This window comes from Papilio machaon, chromosome 15 (assembly GCF_912999745.1).
Source record: "Papilio machaon chromosome 15, ilPapMach1.1, whole genome shotgun sequence".
In the NCBI taxonomy this organism is placed as follows: domain Eukaryota; kingdom Metazoa; phylum Arthropoda; class Insecta; order Lepidoptera; family Papilionidae; genus Papilio; species Papilio machaon.
The window spans coordinates 924257-939304 of record NC_060000.1 but is presented as its reverse complement, the minus strand read 5'-3'; the positions used below and the strand labels follow the sequence as shown (position 1 = coordinate 939304).

Below are 15048 nucleotides of genomic sequence, written 5' to 3'. Positions count from 1 at the left end.
ACAAAGCTTAATCATGTGTAATCAATGCTAAGACAATGACTTTTAAAACAGGCGACAAGGAGACGACCAGTCAACGATATAATTTGGAATTTCACTGAAACTTTTACAAATAAATTTAGATAAAATTCTAGTAGTTCTACACAATGGCAGAACAGTAAAGCAGAGTAGAACAGTGTAGGACATCAGGACAGTATGTAAACAATGTGGGCCTTACCATAAAAAAATTACACAGTGTTTCAAATACATTTTAGCTTAAACATACGACAACCCTTTTATACCGTGACTAGCGCCCGGCGCGGATTTTTTACAAATCTTGGTTCATCATCAGCTCATTATCATCCTCACTGAATGGCTTGGAGCCTACCCTAAGTTAGGGGTGACTAGGCCATTGTCAACCACGCTGGCCAAGTGCGGGTTGGTCGACTTCACACATATCATTGAACTTCTTCTCAGATATGTGCAGGTTGCATCACGATGTTTTCCTTCATCGTAAGAATAAATAAAATAAATCTTGGTTAATAAAACATTATTATGCGTAGGGTTGTGAAATGCGATCTTTATCAATAAATAATGAAGTACTTATACCGAAAGCATTTTGGTGAAACATATAGCCGCTGTGACGTCAATAATATCAATCAGCGGCGGTCAAAGAGTTCAAACACGTGTTTAACTTGTGTCTAACAGTATTTTTTTGGAGTAATACAATGTTTTGACAATGTGCCATTCAACAATTGTACTGTAATGTTTTATTTCTCCGCTTCAATGACTAATGAACATCGTTAGAAATGGCGTTACTCTCATCTTTGTAGCGATAAATATAATTTTTAAGTTGACTCTAGTTGTGAAGAGGCTCTGAGAGATCAGATGCGGGCTTAGCAACCTTTGTCACTATATGATGTTGTTATCTAAGGCACGCTAATCATAATTTTGTAATTTAGATATTATGTCAAGTTTAATATATGAAAAAAGGAGAGATTTTTTATTTAATGAGTTATTGATATGCTGTCGTATTATGTGGTCCCTTTTAAACGTAATCAAAATGTAAGGCCGAAAGTCGCCTTGTTTAGGTGTTTGAATGGAAATTGAAAATTGTAATTATTGCAAAAAACTTTTAAACTTTTTATGGTATTTCTGATTTTTTAAACGAAATGCCTTTTAATATTATTTATTTAACTTGTTTTTTTGTGTAATGCTTTAATTAATTTAGATATTTGAATTTTGTATTACTTATTAATATGCGGACGACTTAAAACTTTTTTTAGTTATAAAAAATAGTGCCGAATGTGAAATATAAAAACGGGACATTGACAACGTTTTTCAAATGAGTAAAGACATCAAGTTTTTCAACGTAAGCAAATATAATGTCAATCCCCCACTGTACTTTCTGTGATCCGTGCGTGCAGGACAGGACCACGGTCGTTAAAATTACCCATAATTAATAAATTTTGTAAGGGTATGTTTTTGTCACGTGTTGAGTTCGTTGTCGTATAAAGGAGTCGCTTGTCCAAGTATCTTTGTCACGTAGTAACTTTACAACGTAAAAGCCTAGAAATGAAAGGGCTAAGAAATTAAATAGTCAATGTATTTGTTTAAAATGCACTATATTTTCATTTCAGTTGCAATGAAAACTACAAAGTTAAAAAATGTTAAGACAACGTAAACGTTATAAGAAAATATTTTATTTAATACATCAAAATGACTTAATGTTAACACTTCACAGTTGTGCAGCCTAGCTGTGGGTTCCCACTGCCGAAACATAAAAATAGTCTTGTCATCCCAGTCATTGTTTTTGGAAAACAATATGGAAATAACAATTTATTTTTTTGGTGTTTAGTCGCAGTTGAAACTCACGGCAACAATTTTGTGAGAACACAAAAAAATCAAAGGTGTGACAACGCCCACAGAGTCAATCATATACATACCAAAAACCATAAATTTATAACCTATAGATAACCAATTCGGAGCACAAAGGTGAGGTGAAATAAAAGGCCTTCTAAGACCTTTTGTTGTGGGTAAATTCCTTCAGTGTTATCATTTACAATATGAAATGACTTTTAGAAAATCGACTCTCGAATTGAGGTCAAACTTGTATGAACTCCATCTCTATATGTTATAAATCTATGGCAAAAACCAAAAACATATTTTTTTATAATATATCCAGTTGTTACATTCGCCAATATGGCCGCCATACTGTCGCTGACTAGTCTAAATAGCTCATTTTAGAGTCGAAACGTTCTTAAAATAATATGGGATTATGATAATAAAATTATATTGAATTTTGCCTGCAAAATAAAAATGTTTCACATTTTATTTTTCGTTGTGTGATTATCGGAATAAAATAATAACAGCTGTCAAAAAAGTTTGACAACGCAAGGACACGAAAAGGTGGTACTTTTATTATAATTTCGCGAAAGTCTCAAAAGTGTAATTTTGGATGGTAATTTGTCAATCAAGTACTCGTAGATAAATAATATTGCTAATATTTCGTTTATATGTTTGTGCAGCGAATTTACTGTTAGACAATGTGGTTCATGTAACACATAAAAACTAAACGGCTTGTAAATTTAGTACATTTTATTTGAAAAAAAAAAACTTTATATTTAATACCATGTTTTACGACTGTTCAAGTATAAAAGTTTTTAATTACTTTTAAAACTCAGAGATTTTATATGTTATATTCCATATAGTTAAAATATGATTTCTAAGAATTTCTTTGTTAATAAAAATTACACTATGAATTAAATACATTTCACTATATTTACTTGGAAGTGAACTATTGCTTATAAGTTTTTTACAGGCGCTTATTTATCACTACTGAATCGTTTTTTTTACTAACTCCGTGTTAATTTATGTTACGGTGTAAATTCTATACATTTTTATACATTTAATTTAAAATACAACATATGCAAGAATGATAAACGATTAAAATCGTAATTTTAATTGTCAAACAATTTTTATAATCTGTATTAGTTTTTGACAGGACAGATAAAAAAAGTTTTGCATAACATAAAATGATCTGTGGTAATTAAAGGCACAAATAATTTAAGTACTTAACTACGAGCAAACCGTAAAATATTTAAAACACCAAAATATTTAGAAATAATACATTTCATAGATAATTCCAAATGACTTTTTCTAAACTTAAATACAAGAAGCATACAATTTCGTGTTCATTAAGTAAATATAACCGTTGTATTCTACTGTCGTGGCAATTGTAAAACATATGTCATCCTTTACATTGTGTTGTGATAAAAAAGAGAGATAAGATAGGTATTTATACAAGTATCACTGCAGTGAAATTTTACGGTAAGAAGGCGATAAACCTTCTAAAAGTATAGTTTAATATTTAGCAATTTATAATTGCTTTCAATCATTTATACGATGCCTTAAATTGTATACGGTAATGAAAAACCCTTATATAATATATAGTTTATTGTTTACATAATATAATACATTAGCTGACTGTATATAGTAAAACCTTTAGCCCGTTGTTTATAATTTTTGGCACGCTACTAATGCGTAGCTCTAAATACCTTATATCTAATACTTTAAATTGTTTAGAAAAAATGATATTTCTAAATATAACTATGTACATAGGAACGACTGTTATATAATCAATGCAATTATTTATGTACAATTGTATTGTTTTATTTTTTCTATTATGTTGGTAATAGATAGTTTGTTTTATTTGTTAAAATATGAACGTGGGAGTTTTACTACAACAAGGTTAAATGTTCATGTCGGTAACTACGTAATACAGGTGTCTCTGTGTATGTCTTTTTCCTTAAGTTTTTTATAAAACAATTCCCCCATTTTTGTTATTTATAAAGGATATATTTTCCTTTTGAAATAATTCCATGTTAATTAAAAATATTTATATATAAATTTTATAATTCTAATAAAATAATGATGAAGTGTTAAACACTATAGTTGTTTATTTATCATAATATATGTGCCAAACATATAAATAAAACATATAATTATGTTCTAAAATATACTATATTCTATGTTGGTGCATAAAATTGTATGACGTAAGTACATATTCCACTACAATGTAGTCGTGTGAAAACATGTTCCGAATTCAATATAAAACTGTTCCTATGTTCACGCGGCTCTGTTTTTTGGTTACACGTCATCATGTGGTCAGCTTTAACACCGACAGCTCGCGAGACTGGTTCATATTTAGTTTGTGTAGTCGGGGCTAGTTCGCGAGGGCGTTTGGCTAGTCAGTGAGCGCGCCTGGCTAGTCAGTGAGTGCGCCTGGCTAGTCGGTGAGTGCACATGGCTAGTCGGTGAGTGCACGTGGCTAGTCGGCGAGTGCACATGGCTAGTCGGTGAGTGCACGTGGCTAGTCGGCGAGTGCACATGGCTAGTCGGTGTGTGCACGTGGCTAGTCGGCGAGTGCACCTGGCTAGTCGGCGAGCGCGCCGCGGTCGAGGCTGGCGTACTCTCTGCCGGAGCGAGGTCGCGCGGCGTGGCGCTCGCGGGTGTCGCAGGAGCTGAGCGAGGACACTGAGAGGGACTCCATGTAGTCGGAGGTGTCGGAGGCGCCGCTCGATGTGCTCTTGCTGGTGAGCTGGCTGTGCCGCGCCTCCATTGACGTTGTACCTGCCGAAATAAGTAAACGTTAATATACATAGGTCTCTAGAAAAATTGCAGCAAACAAGACTATTTTTGCTAATTTACCAGTTTTTTTCTTCCGCCTCGTGAGGGTGTCGACGTCAAAGGAGTTACTCTTGGCGAGCGTGGCGACCTCCTCGAACTGGAACGTGAGGTGCTTCAGAGGATCCGAGGAGTTGGACTTGATGAAGGGCGTGTGAACCGGAGTCAGCGTGTTCCGGAACTGCTTGTTGCTTTTGAAATGTTTCTTGTAAGACTTGGAGTTGTGGACGGCGCTCTCGAAGTCGTTGAAGTCGCCCCGGTGGTGCTTCAGGGAGCCGGTGGAGACGCCCGAATCGTTGGAGCTGGACGAGTCCCTGTTCTTGTCGGACTTGCTCGGTACGCTCGACGACCGCCTAATTTTAACGGCATCCCTGAATCTAGCGACCAACACGTTTTCGCTTTTCGGTTCAGAAATTTTTAAACTTTTTTCTTTGTGACATGTTTCTTTTTGCATTATAACGTGTAGGGTCTCATTGATGCGGTCATTCTTGCCGGTCTTGCGGAGCGCGGTGGGGGTGAAGCAGAGTCTGGGGTCGAGGAGGTCGTCGTCGTGTCGGCGCGTGAAGTCGGCGGAGCTGGAGCGGCGCGTGCTGACCGTGTTGTCGGTGTCGGAGTGCTGCGCGGGGTCGGAGAGATGACTGGCGCGGCTGACGTTGTCGGCACAATGTCGGGCGCAGTGTCGGGAGTCCGGCGGCCCCATGTGCAGATACCCGGCGTGCTCGGGGCAGCAGTCTGCGGGGAGCACGGCCGTGTTCATGGTCGCCGTCGAGATGTCGTCGTCGTGTTCCGGGATGTCCTCGAGCGCGTCCAGCTCCTCCTGGCTGAAGCCCGCACTGCGGAGGATCTGCAGGGAGCTTTCGAACTTTTCCAGGGTGGCGTTAAGGTCTATATTGGCGTAGTTGCCGTAGTCTACGGATTGCGTTTTGGTAACTGGGGTGACGTTGACGTAGTTGGACTGCGTGTCGGGGTTGTCCGCGCCGTCGTCTCCGGCGGGCTCGTCCGTCTGCCTGGTGTCGGCATTGGCCTGGTCTCCGTGTGAGCAGCCGCACGGCTGGCCGTTCATGAGACATTTAAGTTTCTTTGGTGTGTCGTACAGGCTGGCCGCCTCTGAATTCGCGTCTATTGGATGTTCCTGCAAAATGAAATAGTTGAAATTATATAAAAAAATATTATGAGCACACATTTAAATACAGTTTCAGGTATTTTTATCTTTTTTTACCTGTATTAAAGGCATCGGTGTCTTTGGCACGTCGTAATTCTCGTAGGGTCCGTTGTACTGCTTCTTCCTGCAGGCGCAGGTCTGCCACTGGCACTGGCACACCCCGGCCTTGGCGGGTACGGCGGGTACTGTTGGCGCGCAGCACGCCACGGGGCTGCCGCGAGACTCGAAGCTCTTGTCGAGCAGACAGCCGCCGCGCGGCACTGAGTACTCTGAGGCGCTGCCGCTCGAGCGCGAGTAGATAGACGCGCGATCAGAGTCCGATCTCTTCTCTAGAATGTTCTCCATCGTCCAAACGGGGGACATTACGGAGCCCGGCGTGCCCATTGTTGATGACCTGAAAGTTTTGTCAAAAAGTGATCAATGGTTTAGGTTCAGCTGGAGAAAAAACATACAGATTGATTTTATAACAATACAAATTTATCACTGTGACTAACGCGTCTTTCGAGTCGGAATCAGCATTAGCTTTTTTTTTTTTTGGGCGGCGCTATGCCGCCCTCTCGTTCCCCTAACATGGCGATCAGGGACTTTAGGGTTCATAATTCTTTATTTCATTTTTATATAGGCTCTATTTTTGTATAAAACCTAAGAAGACATTTACAACCGTTTGTTACCTGGTGAGTTGGCTCATCTTGGCCATGCAGCTGAAGGAGCAGCGCGGCAGCGAGGTTGGGCGCCGGCACTTGTCCTCCTCCAGGCCGTCCAGCTCGCTGAGGCAGTGCGCCGTGTGACTGTTGGGCCCGTTCCAAGCCGGCGATACCGACCGCAGTGACGAGTGGAAGCACTCTTCCGCACACGAGCTGCTATCCGAAAACCGTTTCTCTGCCACTGAGGATAAGGTTAATTGTTGAGTGATGGAGAAACGAGAGTTGTTTCGAGTAGGTGTGAAGATAATGAAACCTGTTTTTTATCTAAAAGGAATAAAGTTCGTTGTTGATTGACAAAAGGTGGAGAGTAAAAACATATAGTGACAGTCGCTCTTATGCCACTTTAGAATAAGATCTAATATTGTTTGATGATAAAGAGAGCTGGTCAGAGCAGGAATAAATGAGAGTATCTAGTAAACACAAAATATGCAATTGTCATTGTCCTATTGTTAAGGGATTATAAAATAAAATGTCACGTTAATACGATTGAAGGGTTTAAGATTGTTTCTTTAAATTGTACTTCATAACGCGTCGCTTTGTTGGTGGTCTATAATTATTCGTTTTTTTACTAGCAGGGATAAAAAGATATAAGAAATATTTTAGGTACTTCATAGAAACATAAAGATGGTAAGCATTTTTGATTCGAACTGAAACGATAATTTTTATTCTTTAACCATATGCCACTTGGTTTCTTGATTGTCTGTACATGTACTCACCAGATCCGCTCCTGGAGGCAAGGCTGAGGCGAGCTTGCGCGTCGTGCGAGTGCGCGGTGAGCAAATCCGCGAGCTCGCGACCGCGCTCCGCCGCGAACACGAACAGCCCCGCGCCGCGACCGCACCGAGAGCCTCCCTCCACGCAGAAGCGGTTCTCTACCACGCCGAAACGTCTGCAATAGAAATACAAATTAATAAATAGAATGATAGAGATAGTTACAAAGAGTATATAGGTTGTAGTTGTAAATAAATTTTATTTGGTATTATTACATAATATGTATAAAAAATATGTAATCAAATGTTTGCTTGGGCTGATATTAAATTCGGTTTACTACATGCTTCGTGAGCACTTTATATAAACGTCATAAAGAACACATTGTATGTAATGTACATTTCAATCTATGTTAAAGTTGTACGTGTCCTTCCGTTACGCATCAACCTGACCTACAAAGGTTATTCATCATGTAAACAATAGCTAAAAGTTTAACGTTAATTAAATATTCGTTAGTTGTAGATAGGGGTCTCGCAGTCAATCTCTCGTCCTGTCAGTGGGTCCATTAACTGACAAAGCTTAATTGTTCTATTAGTTTTAATTTGCCCTTTAGTTTTACGACTGAGAAGCAATAAATATTTCAATGTGAGTGATTACTTTACTGTTTTGTTCGGAACTATGCGGGTGGGCCGGAACTAAAGTGAAACGTTCCTGACGTTTTTTTTTACAGTGAAATGTTGAATTTTTAAATTGTTTGAATTATTAATTCAATTTAGGCATTCTTAAATTAAGGTATAATAAACCAAGCTGAAAAACAATTCGACCATTATGTTGCTGTAAATAAAAAAAAACATGTCCGCCGCACGCGTCACATGACGTGCCACAGATAACGCATTCCGCCATGACACCGAATCGCAGACAAAATGAAACAAACGCATCTCGGCGTATGATTTATTACATGATGACTCTTGCACAATGCATTTTCACGCCAAAACGCACGCAAAATCTGAATCGAGTGCAGGTTTGGGGATCGCGGTCAAACCCGTTAGAATTTCATATCATAGGTTGCCACTGACGAATTTCATAGATGTCTGATATTAATGCCTTCTTACCTGGATGTATGTTAATTGATAGGACAAATTAAATTAGAACCAAAAGATAAGATTTAATTGTCACGTATATTTTTATACATTAATAAAATACTATTTATGTGGATGAAAAATTTTTAGGACTCAAAAAAATGTTTTTAGTTGTTCGTCTGTAAACACAAAAACTAAATAAACACTTTACACATGTTATTTTCATTTAATTTAATAAATGTTTATCTACATCCGTGTTGTTTGGCAACTCTTTACCTCGAAAGGACAAGCTCTATAATTTGTATAATAACCCGTCTTTGTATGAATTAAATTGAAGCAGCTGTTTGTAGAGGTTCTCTTTAGTTCAATTGCAGATTATACGATTCAAGGGACATGCTTTGATACTATTACGTAAATGTATTGGATGAAGAATAATAGACAAACAAGACAGTTGATTACTTATTTAGTTTTGGGATTTTTGTGGGAAATATTTGGGAAGAAGTTGGCAACACTTTATGGAAGGAAACATAGAATTAGAACAAGATGACAATATTTTTTTTATTCTAATATTTCAGCAGTGGAAACATAGAGTCATAATCAAAACAATTCGGGTGGCCACACATGCAGCGGAGGCTTATCTTCGCGACCGCTTTTGCGTTACTTCCGCGTGTGTCCTCAGCTTTATCTGCCCTCTTGTAATCAGCCGTTGTAAATATCGTAAGCTTTGTTCCACACCAAGAGATTAACAGTATGTGGGGTCTATACCTGACTTTGTAATATAATTATGTATCCGTGACATTGCATTATGTGATTATTTTGATATACTTTATGTGATCGAAGTTTTTAATACGTCTTTATTGGTGCTTTTTTATGAGACGACATAGAGTGGGTAGAGTTTCCGGACTTCAATTTGATATGTTCCTGGCACAATTGTCTCGCGTCGCTATTGTCTTAAATAAATTCAAGTTTAAGTAAATATTTAAGTTTTACTTTCCATCAATTATTTACGTAACTTTGGATACGTTGTATTAATGCAGCCCTTACAAAGGTTTTATTACGGCAATAAAATCAAAATCAACTGTAAAATCTAGCGAGCGTACGACATTTCCGCTACTAAAAACATTTCCTACAAAAACTTTACTCAGAAGAACTTATAAACTTTATTTTTAACATATATACTACAATCAAAAATGTAAATAAATTTCGAAAATGTGTTTATTAATAAAAAACAAGAAAGATTACTTATCATAATTTGTTATATGTAAGTTAATAAATAGGAATAAAGAAAATTAAGTCAAATTCACTTTATTCATACATTAAATATGTGTTCAAAAAAAGTAGTACTGCACTGTCTGCTGCTCTGCCTCACAGTTCAGTCCTCGTGTGAAAGCATAAGTCAACCACGTACATCCTTATGTCTTCTTTAGTAAAGTTAAAAGTGATTTATAGCTAAAAAATGAAGTTATCAAACGAACATTTGAACTGGGAACGATTTGCTGATCGCAATTTGCAGGCGCGTCACGTCTGCCCTTAGGGGTCCCGCGACTTAGTATGCATTGAAAGATCTGCAGTTAAATTGTTTACGAGTATTAATTATTGCTTCCCGAATGTAGATGGACTATAATTGTTCTTGATACGATTCCTTTTCCTCTTTGACTTCGTGATGTGAAATTTTGTATACATTTGACTGTTTATTATTGTTTTAAATTTAAACTATTAAGTTTTTTGTTGACATCTTTAAATACTATGTTAAAATTATGTTTCTTTTGTACAGATGTGTTTGTTGTTGTTTTAATTTAATGGTTTTTGGTGAATTTAAATTTTATTATAAGTATACATTAGTTTTTTATTGACAACTAGCTGTCGCCCGCGACTTCGTCTGCGCGGAATTAAACAAAAAACGTAATATGTAGCCTATATGTTCTTCCAGATACCAAATTTCATTAAGATCTATTAAGCCTTTCTGGAGATACTTTCAAACAAACATCATTATCCATCCATCCATCTGAATTTTTAAAATTTTTGCTGTCATAAGAACCTTCTCCTGACAATAACAAACAATATATGTATGTATATCAAATATATAAAATTCTCGTGTCACAGTTTTCGTTGCCATACTCCTCCGAAACGGCTTGACCGATTCTCATGAAATTTTGTGAGCATATTCAGTAGGTCTGAGAATCGGCCAACATCTATTTTTCAAACCCCCCCCCATTTTTTAACTGTGCGCGGACGGAGTCTCGGGCGACAGCTAGTATACATATATAGGTAGATATGTTTTAGATAAAGCATTTGTAGTCAGTTTTCCATTTTGGAAATTCATATCGAATTTCTTTTTTTCTTTTCTCTTAACAAAGTTGTAGTACTTTGATATAATTTATAGTTAATAGTTGGAGACATAAAGTAGTGTAGGAGACATCGGGGTTAATGGCATTTTTATTGCGTCCCGCGTTTGATTCCTTCTGCTTAAGACATACTGGATTAATGGTTATGGGAGGGCAAAGGGCGGAACTGAAGGAATTCAGTTGCCCTCGCACCAAATGTAGAAAACTACTTAACAAATGTAAGTATCGAATTATTTACTTCAGGTGTATGTAAAAAGAATTAACTTTAATATATAAATTATAAACTAATAGAAATTAGAAATTGAAATTATAAATATATATGTAAGAAAAAAATAATATTAGGTATTAAAAATCTAGGTATATTAAGGTAAAGGAATTAATATGCTTTATGCTCCTTTACCTGAATAAATACGAGCAACAGTTAAGTTAAATAAAGAGTGTCGTTACTCGAGAAGCATAAGCTGACTAACCGTTGGTTTTTGAGACCAAAATGTCCTTTGAAAACATATTGTAATCTGTTTTGTCAAATATAATGAATCTTAGAAACCCACGGCTAACGGTTCAGCTTTGAGTCGGTTAACTTAACGAGTCAACATCGATTACTTAACCGCCGGTTACATTGTTAAGTTTTAACTGTTTCAGTTAAGTGTGCGAGATTCATTATACTGTTAGAGTTAAAAGCTTTTGGTTAGTCGACAGTAGTTTTGCCGTGGGTTTAAAAGCAGTATGGTTTGATATTTGTTTAGAAAATTTAGGTGCGAAGTGTGAGATGGGAAATAAAGTACATGGCAATTTAAATAAAAAGTGTTATCTATTAATAGTAACTTAAGTTGTCTATTAATAGTAACTTAAAGAGTCTCATAGTGTAGATTTTCCGAACTCAATGTACACAAAGGGTTTAATTTTTTTAAATGTAACTAAGTGTGTCACAGTTGTTAATGCGTTTGATGCTGTAAAATACACCTAGGTATAAGTTTTTTTTTTTTTATATTGAAAAAGCGCTTGACCACGATCTCACCCGATGAGGTGAAGACATAAACCAAAAAAAATTGAGTCGAATTCAATTTTATATTAAACGTTGTATTAATTTCAAATGAGAAATTAATTTATACAGATTCCAAATAAAGAACTTCTTCGTGTTGCCAGTTAAAAAAAACTGAACTAAAAAGTATTTAATAAACGTAATTATTCATTTTAAAATAATGGAACGATCTAACGAACGTGTAACAAAGGACTTTAGAAACGAATTACCAATATTAAAATACATTTGAAGGGCGGAAACTTTTTCTTTTATCATCAAATAATTGGACCGAGATACGTAAGACCCTTTTCTTTTAACGTGATGATGGGGTAAGGTACTGGTTGGTTGTAAAAATCAAAGGTAAGAATTTGCAAGAAAAAAAAACTTTGTTATAAATGCCGCGAAGATGGAACGAAGCAATTTGAATTCTTTCCCTTTAATTTATAGAAGTTGAATAACTTTCTTGCAATAGGAAAGATTAATTTGATTTGTTCCACTTGAGTCTAAGGTATCATAAAATTTTGCAAAAATCATTTATTTAACAATAGCTTTCTTTAAAGGTTTTAGAAAGTTCATAATTGCTTTTAAAATACATTGTAGAGACAACAAAATAAAATCTTAATTCTGTAAAAATTATTGCACCGCTATCAATTGTACCCCAAAATTTTAATTTCGCATACAAAATAAACATCCTTGAATTAGTATGCTTTTTAAACATAATGAAGTATTTTTAATCGTTGATTTTGTTTTGGAAATAAAGTAATCTAACTTTTTTCTTGCAAGTTCTATTAAGTAGATCCAAGTGGAACTTTTAACTGTTAAATGTTAATAAAGATCCCCCGAAGGTAAAAGAGGTTAATCGCTGGAATAAAAAGATATAAATTAAACACTTTTATCTTTTGCAGAGCTCAGAGCGCCGGAGTGAAGCTCCCCCGACAACTCAAATATTAACTCTCATCTCGAATATTTCTTTAAACTTTGATATCGCGATATTGAATCAATATTACTGCAATATTTCTGATGTTGACTTAATAAATATCAACAACAAGGTAGGATATATATTTAAATATAAAAGTGTAACAGCTACCACACAGAAAACATGAGTCAAGTGGAAGTAATCCCGCCTTTCTTTGGTTAGTGAACGTGTCGGAGGCCTAATTTTATTTCTTATAAGCAAATGATGGGAAAAGGTTTTGGCGGAGGAGGAGACGCACAGAAAGAGGATATTGTAGCTTCCTGTACGTCCCCTCCTCTGTGGATTGAAGGTAGGCGACGTATGTGCAATTGCAAATTTCCATGGACAGTCGCTTGTTCGTGTGCCATCTTATAAATTAAAAAAGCCACTCTTATTAGAGTCGTTAATTGTTCGGTCAGTGAGTCGTTTAGTATATGTTTCTCTGACCACATAACGACACAGTTACACTTGTGATTATATGGTAACAAAGGTAGAACAAAGAAAGGTTCGTTTTCAGCATTTTGTTACTGTTTTCATTTTATTTTCGTCTTTGTGTAAAAGTAATTAGGATGCAAGGTGTAGTCCAAATATTATGCTATTGTATGCTCTTACATTATATGCATTTGGTTATTTTTGTGTTTTTGTAAGCGGGTATTTTTTATTATCTGTTTTGAATGAAATAATAAAAAGCGTTATAAGAGTTTCTTCGCAGAAAATCATAATAAACATAATCATAAAAATGTAATATTAGTGTCCGTATATTTTTTTAATAAAATCATTAGTACATTTTTGTTATTTTAGTATTTTTTTGTAACCATTCCAAGATCTAGGCTAGTACTAAAAGGTGTATAGTTTACAATACTCTACCCTCGACTACATCCGATATGTATGCCCTTAAATCTATCAGGTTATTGACCCTTTCTAATCTAACTTATAGTATTTTGAAAGACAAGATATCAACGTCTGTGATACGATCGGTTTATGTAATTTATTTATCTCGTAAAATTGCCATGATTCTCTGAGTAGTGCATAAAGTTTGCTGTAAAATGTTACGACACGATTCGTAGATCTCGACTTTACTGTCATGCCGTCAAACCTTCATCTCTGATGAGACACGACCTATTTACCAAATAAGGTAATGTTTCAATAGATTACCGCAGTAAATGATCTAACTATCTAAGGATTTGTATAAAATTTATTATAAGGAAGGGTAAGACGTTTAGGATCTTATTGTATAAACTAAACTTTCAGTTACCTTTTAGTTTAAACATATGTTAACATCTTTACGATATCCTGGTATTAGACATTACAAGAAATTATGATTATTGATAAATAGGCGTAGGCTTCCGAACTGAGATCTTGAATAACAAAGTACTTATACCAGAAGCAATTTTGTTGATATTGGACATAACATCAATCACCGGCGGTCAAAGGGTCGAACTGATTTAGCTGAAAATTGATGGGGAGGAAGCTTAGAACTAGGAGACGGACATAGGAACTTTTTTATCATGTGTTTTTTTTATTCCGCGCGGACGGAGTCGCGGGTAAAAGCTAGTTAAAGATAAAGAACTGTTCTACAAGACTGTTTTTTATGTATTCAAGACTGTGTTGCCCCAACAGTATAAACTACGAAAGATTTGAAAGGACAATGTGACGTACCGACAAGTTTGGTAGAAATAGAAGGAGCAGTGTATGTCACCAACGCTACGAGTCTAGAATCTTTCGTGCTACGATAGTAACAATATGAGAGTGAGTTTTCACTGTTGAAAAACCTGTACTAGAAACATACTGTCATCCCTTTTATTGTCTTTGAAAAAATAGAGACAAAAGGTTTTATACACGGGTTTCGTAAGTGAAAACTCAAGGTATCGTAAACGTATAATATGTAACCACAAAACGAGCATCAAAGCACAAACAAGAGGGCAAAGGAGAACTGAACTTCCATTATTTCCATTGGCGAGCTCATTAGGGCGCTGTTTGTTTAGTTAAGGCGTGTGGCCGCGGGCGGAACACTCAATTATTGTGGTACAAGTTATAAGATTATGACATCTACGTTTAACTTTATCTTTATATTTACCTTCCTCATTAAAACTGTATACATCTTTGTTGGGTATAAATATTCACAAAAAAACCTTTGCGAGTAAGCTATGCAAGTTTTTTACATGTACATTTTCATATATAAGTAACTACTACTAAGTATTAATGGCGTAAGTGCTTTAATCTTCAAAAATTATAAAAGAGATTTTTTTTTTTAGATTTAGATATTTATTTGATACAACTGTAAGTGTCTAAAAACATTAAAAACAGAACAGTATTAAAATTCTAACCCAATATTCGCATAATTTATAATTTATTAAAATGATCTTTTCTAGGCTTTTCCCGCAGTCGGTTATGCCTTAAGGCCCAAGGTAT

General features: G+C 35.9%; 1 protein-coding gene across 1 annotated transcript in view; it reads right to left on the bottom strand.

The window, feature by feature from the left end:
* Positions 1–4326: 4326 nt before the first annotated feature.
* Positions 4327–15048, bottom strand: part of LOC106718364 (protein Dok-7) — a 131365-nt gene continuing 120643 nt past the window's right edge. The window contains exons 6-10 of the mRNA XM_045681153.1: positions 7245–7417; positions 6496–6709; positions 5882–6218; positions 4687–5794; positions 4327–4608 (exon numbers count right to left, since the gene is read on the bottom strand). Of these exons, the coding sequence (XP_045537109.1) occupies positions 4412–4608; positions 4687–5794; positions 5882–6218; positions 6496–6709; positions 7245–7417 (2029 nt within the window). The 3' untranslated portion in view covers positions 4327–4411. The remainder of the gene's footprint in view (positions 4609–4686; positions 5795–5881; positions 6219–6495; positions 6710–7244; positions 7418–15048) is intronic.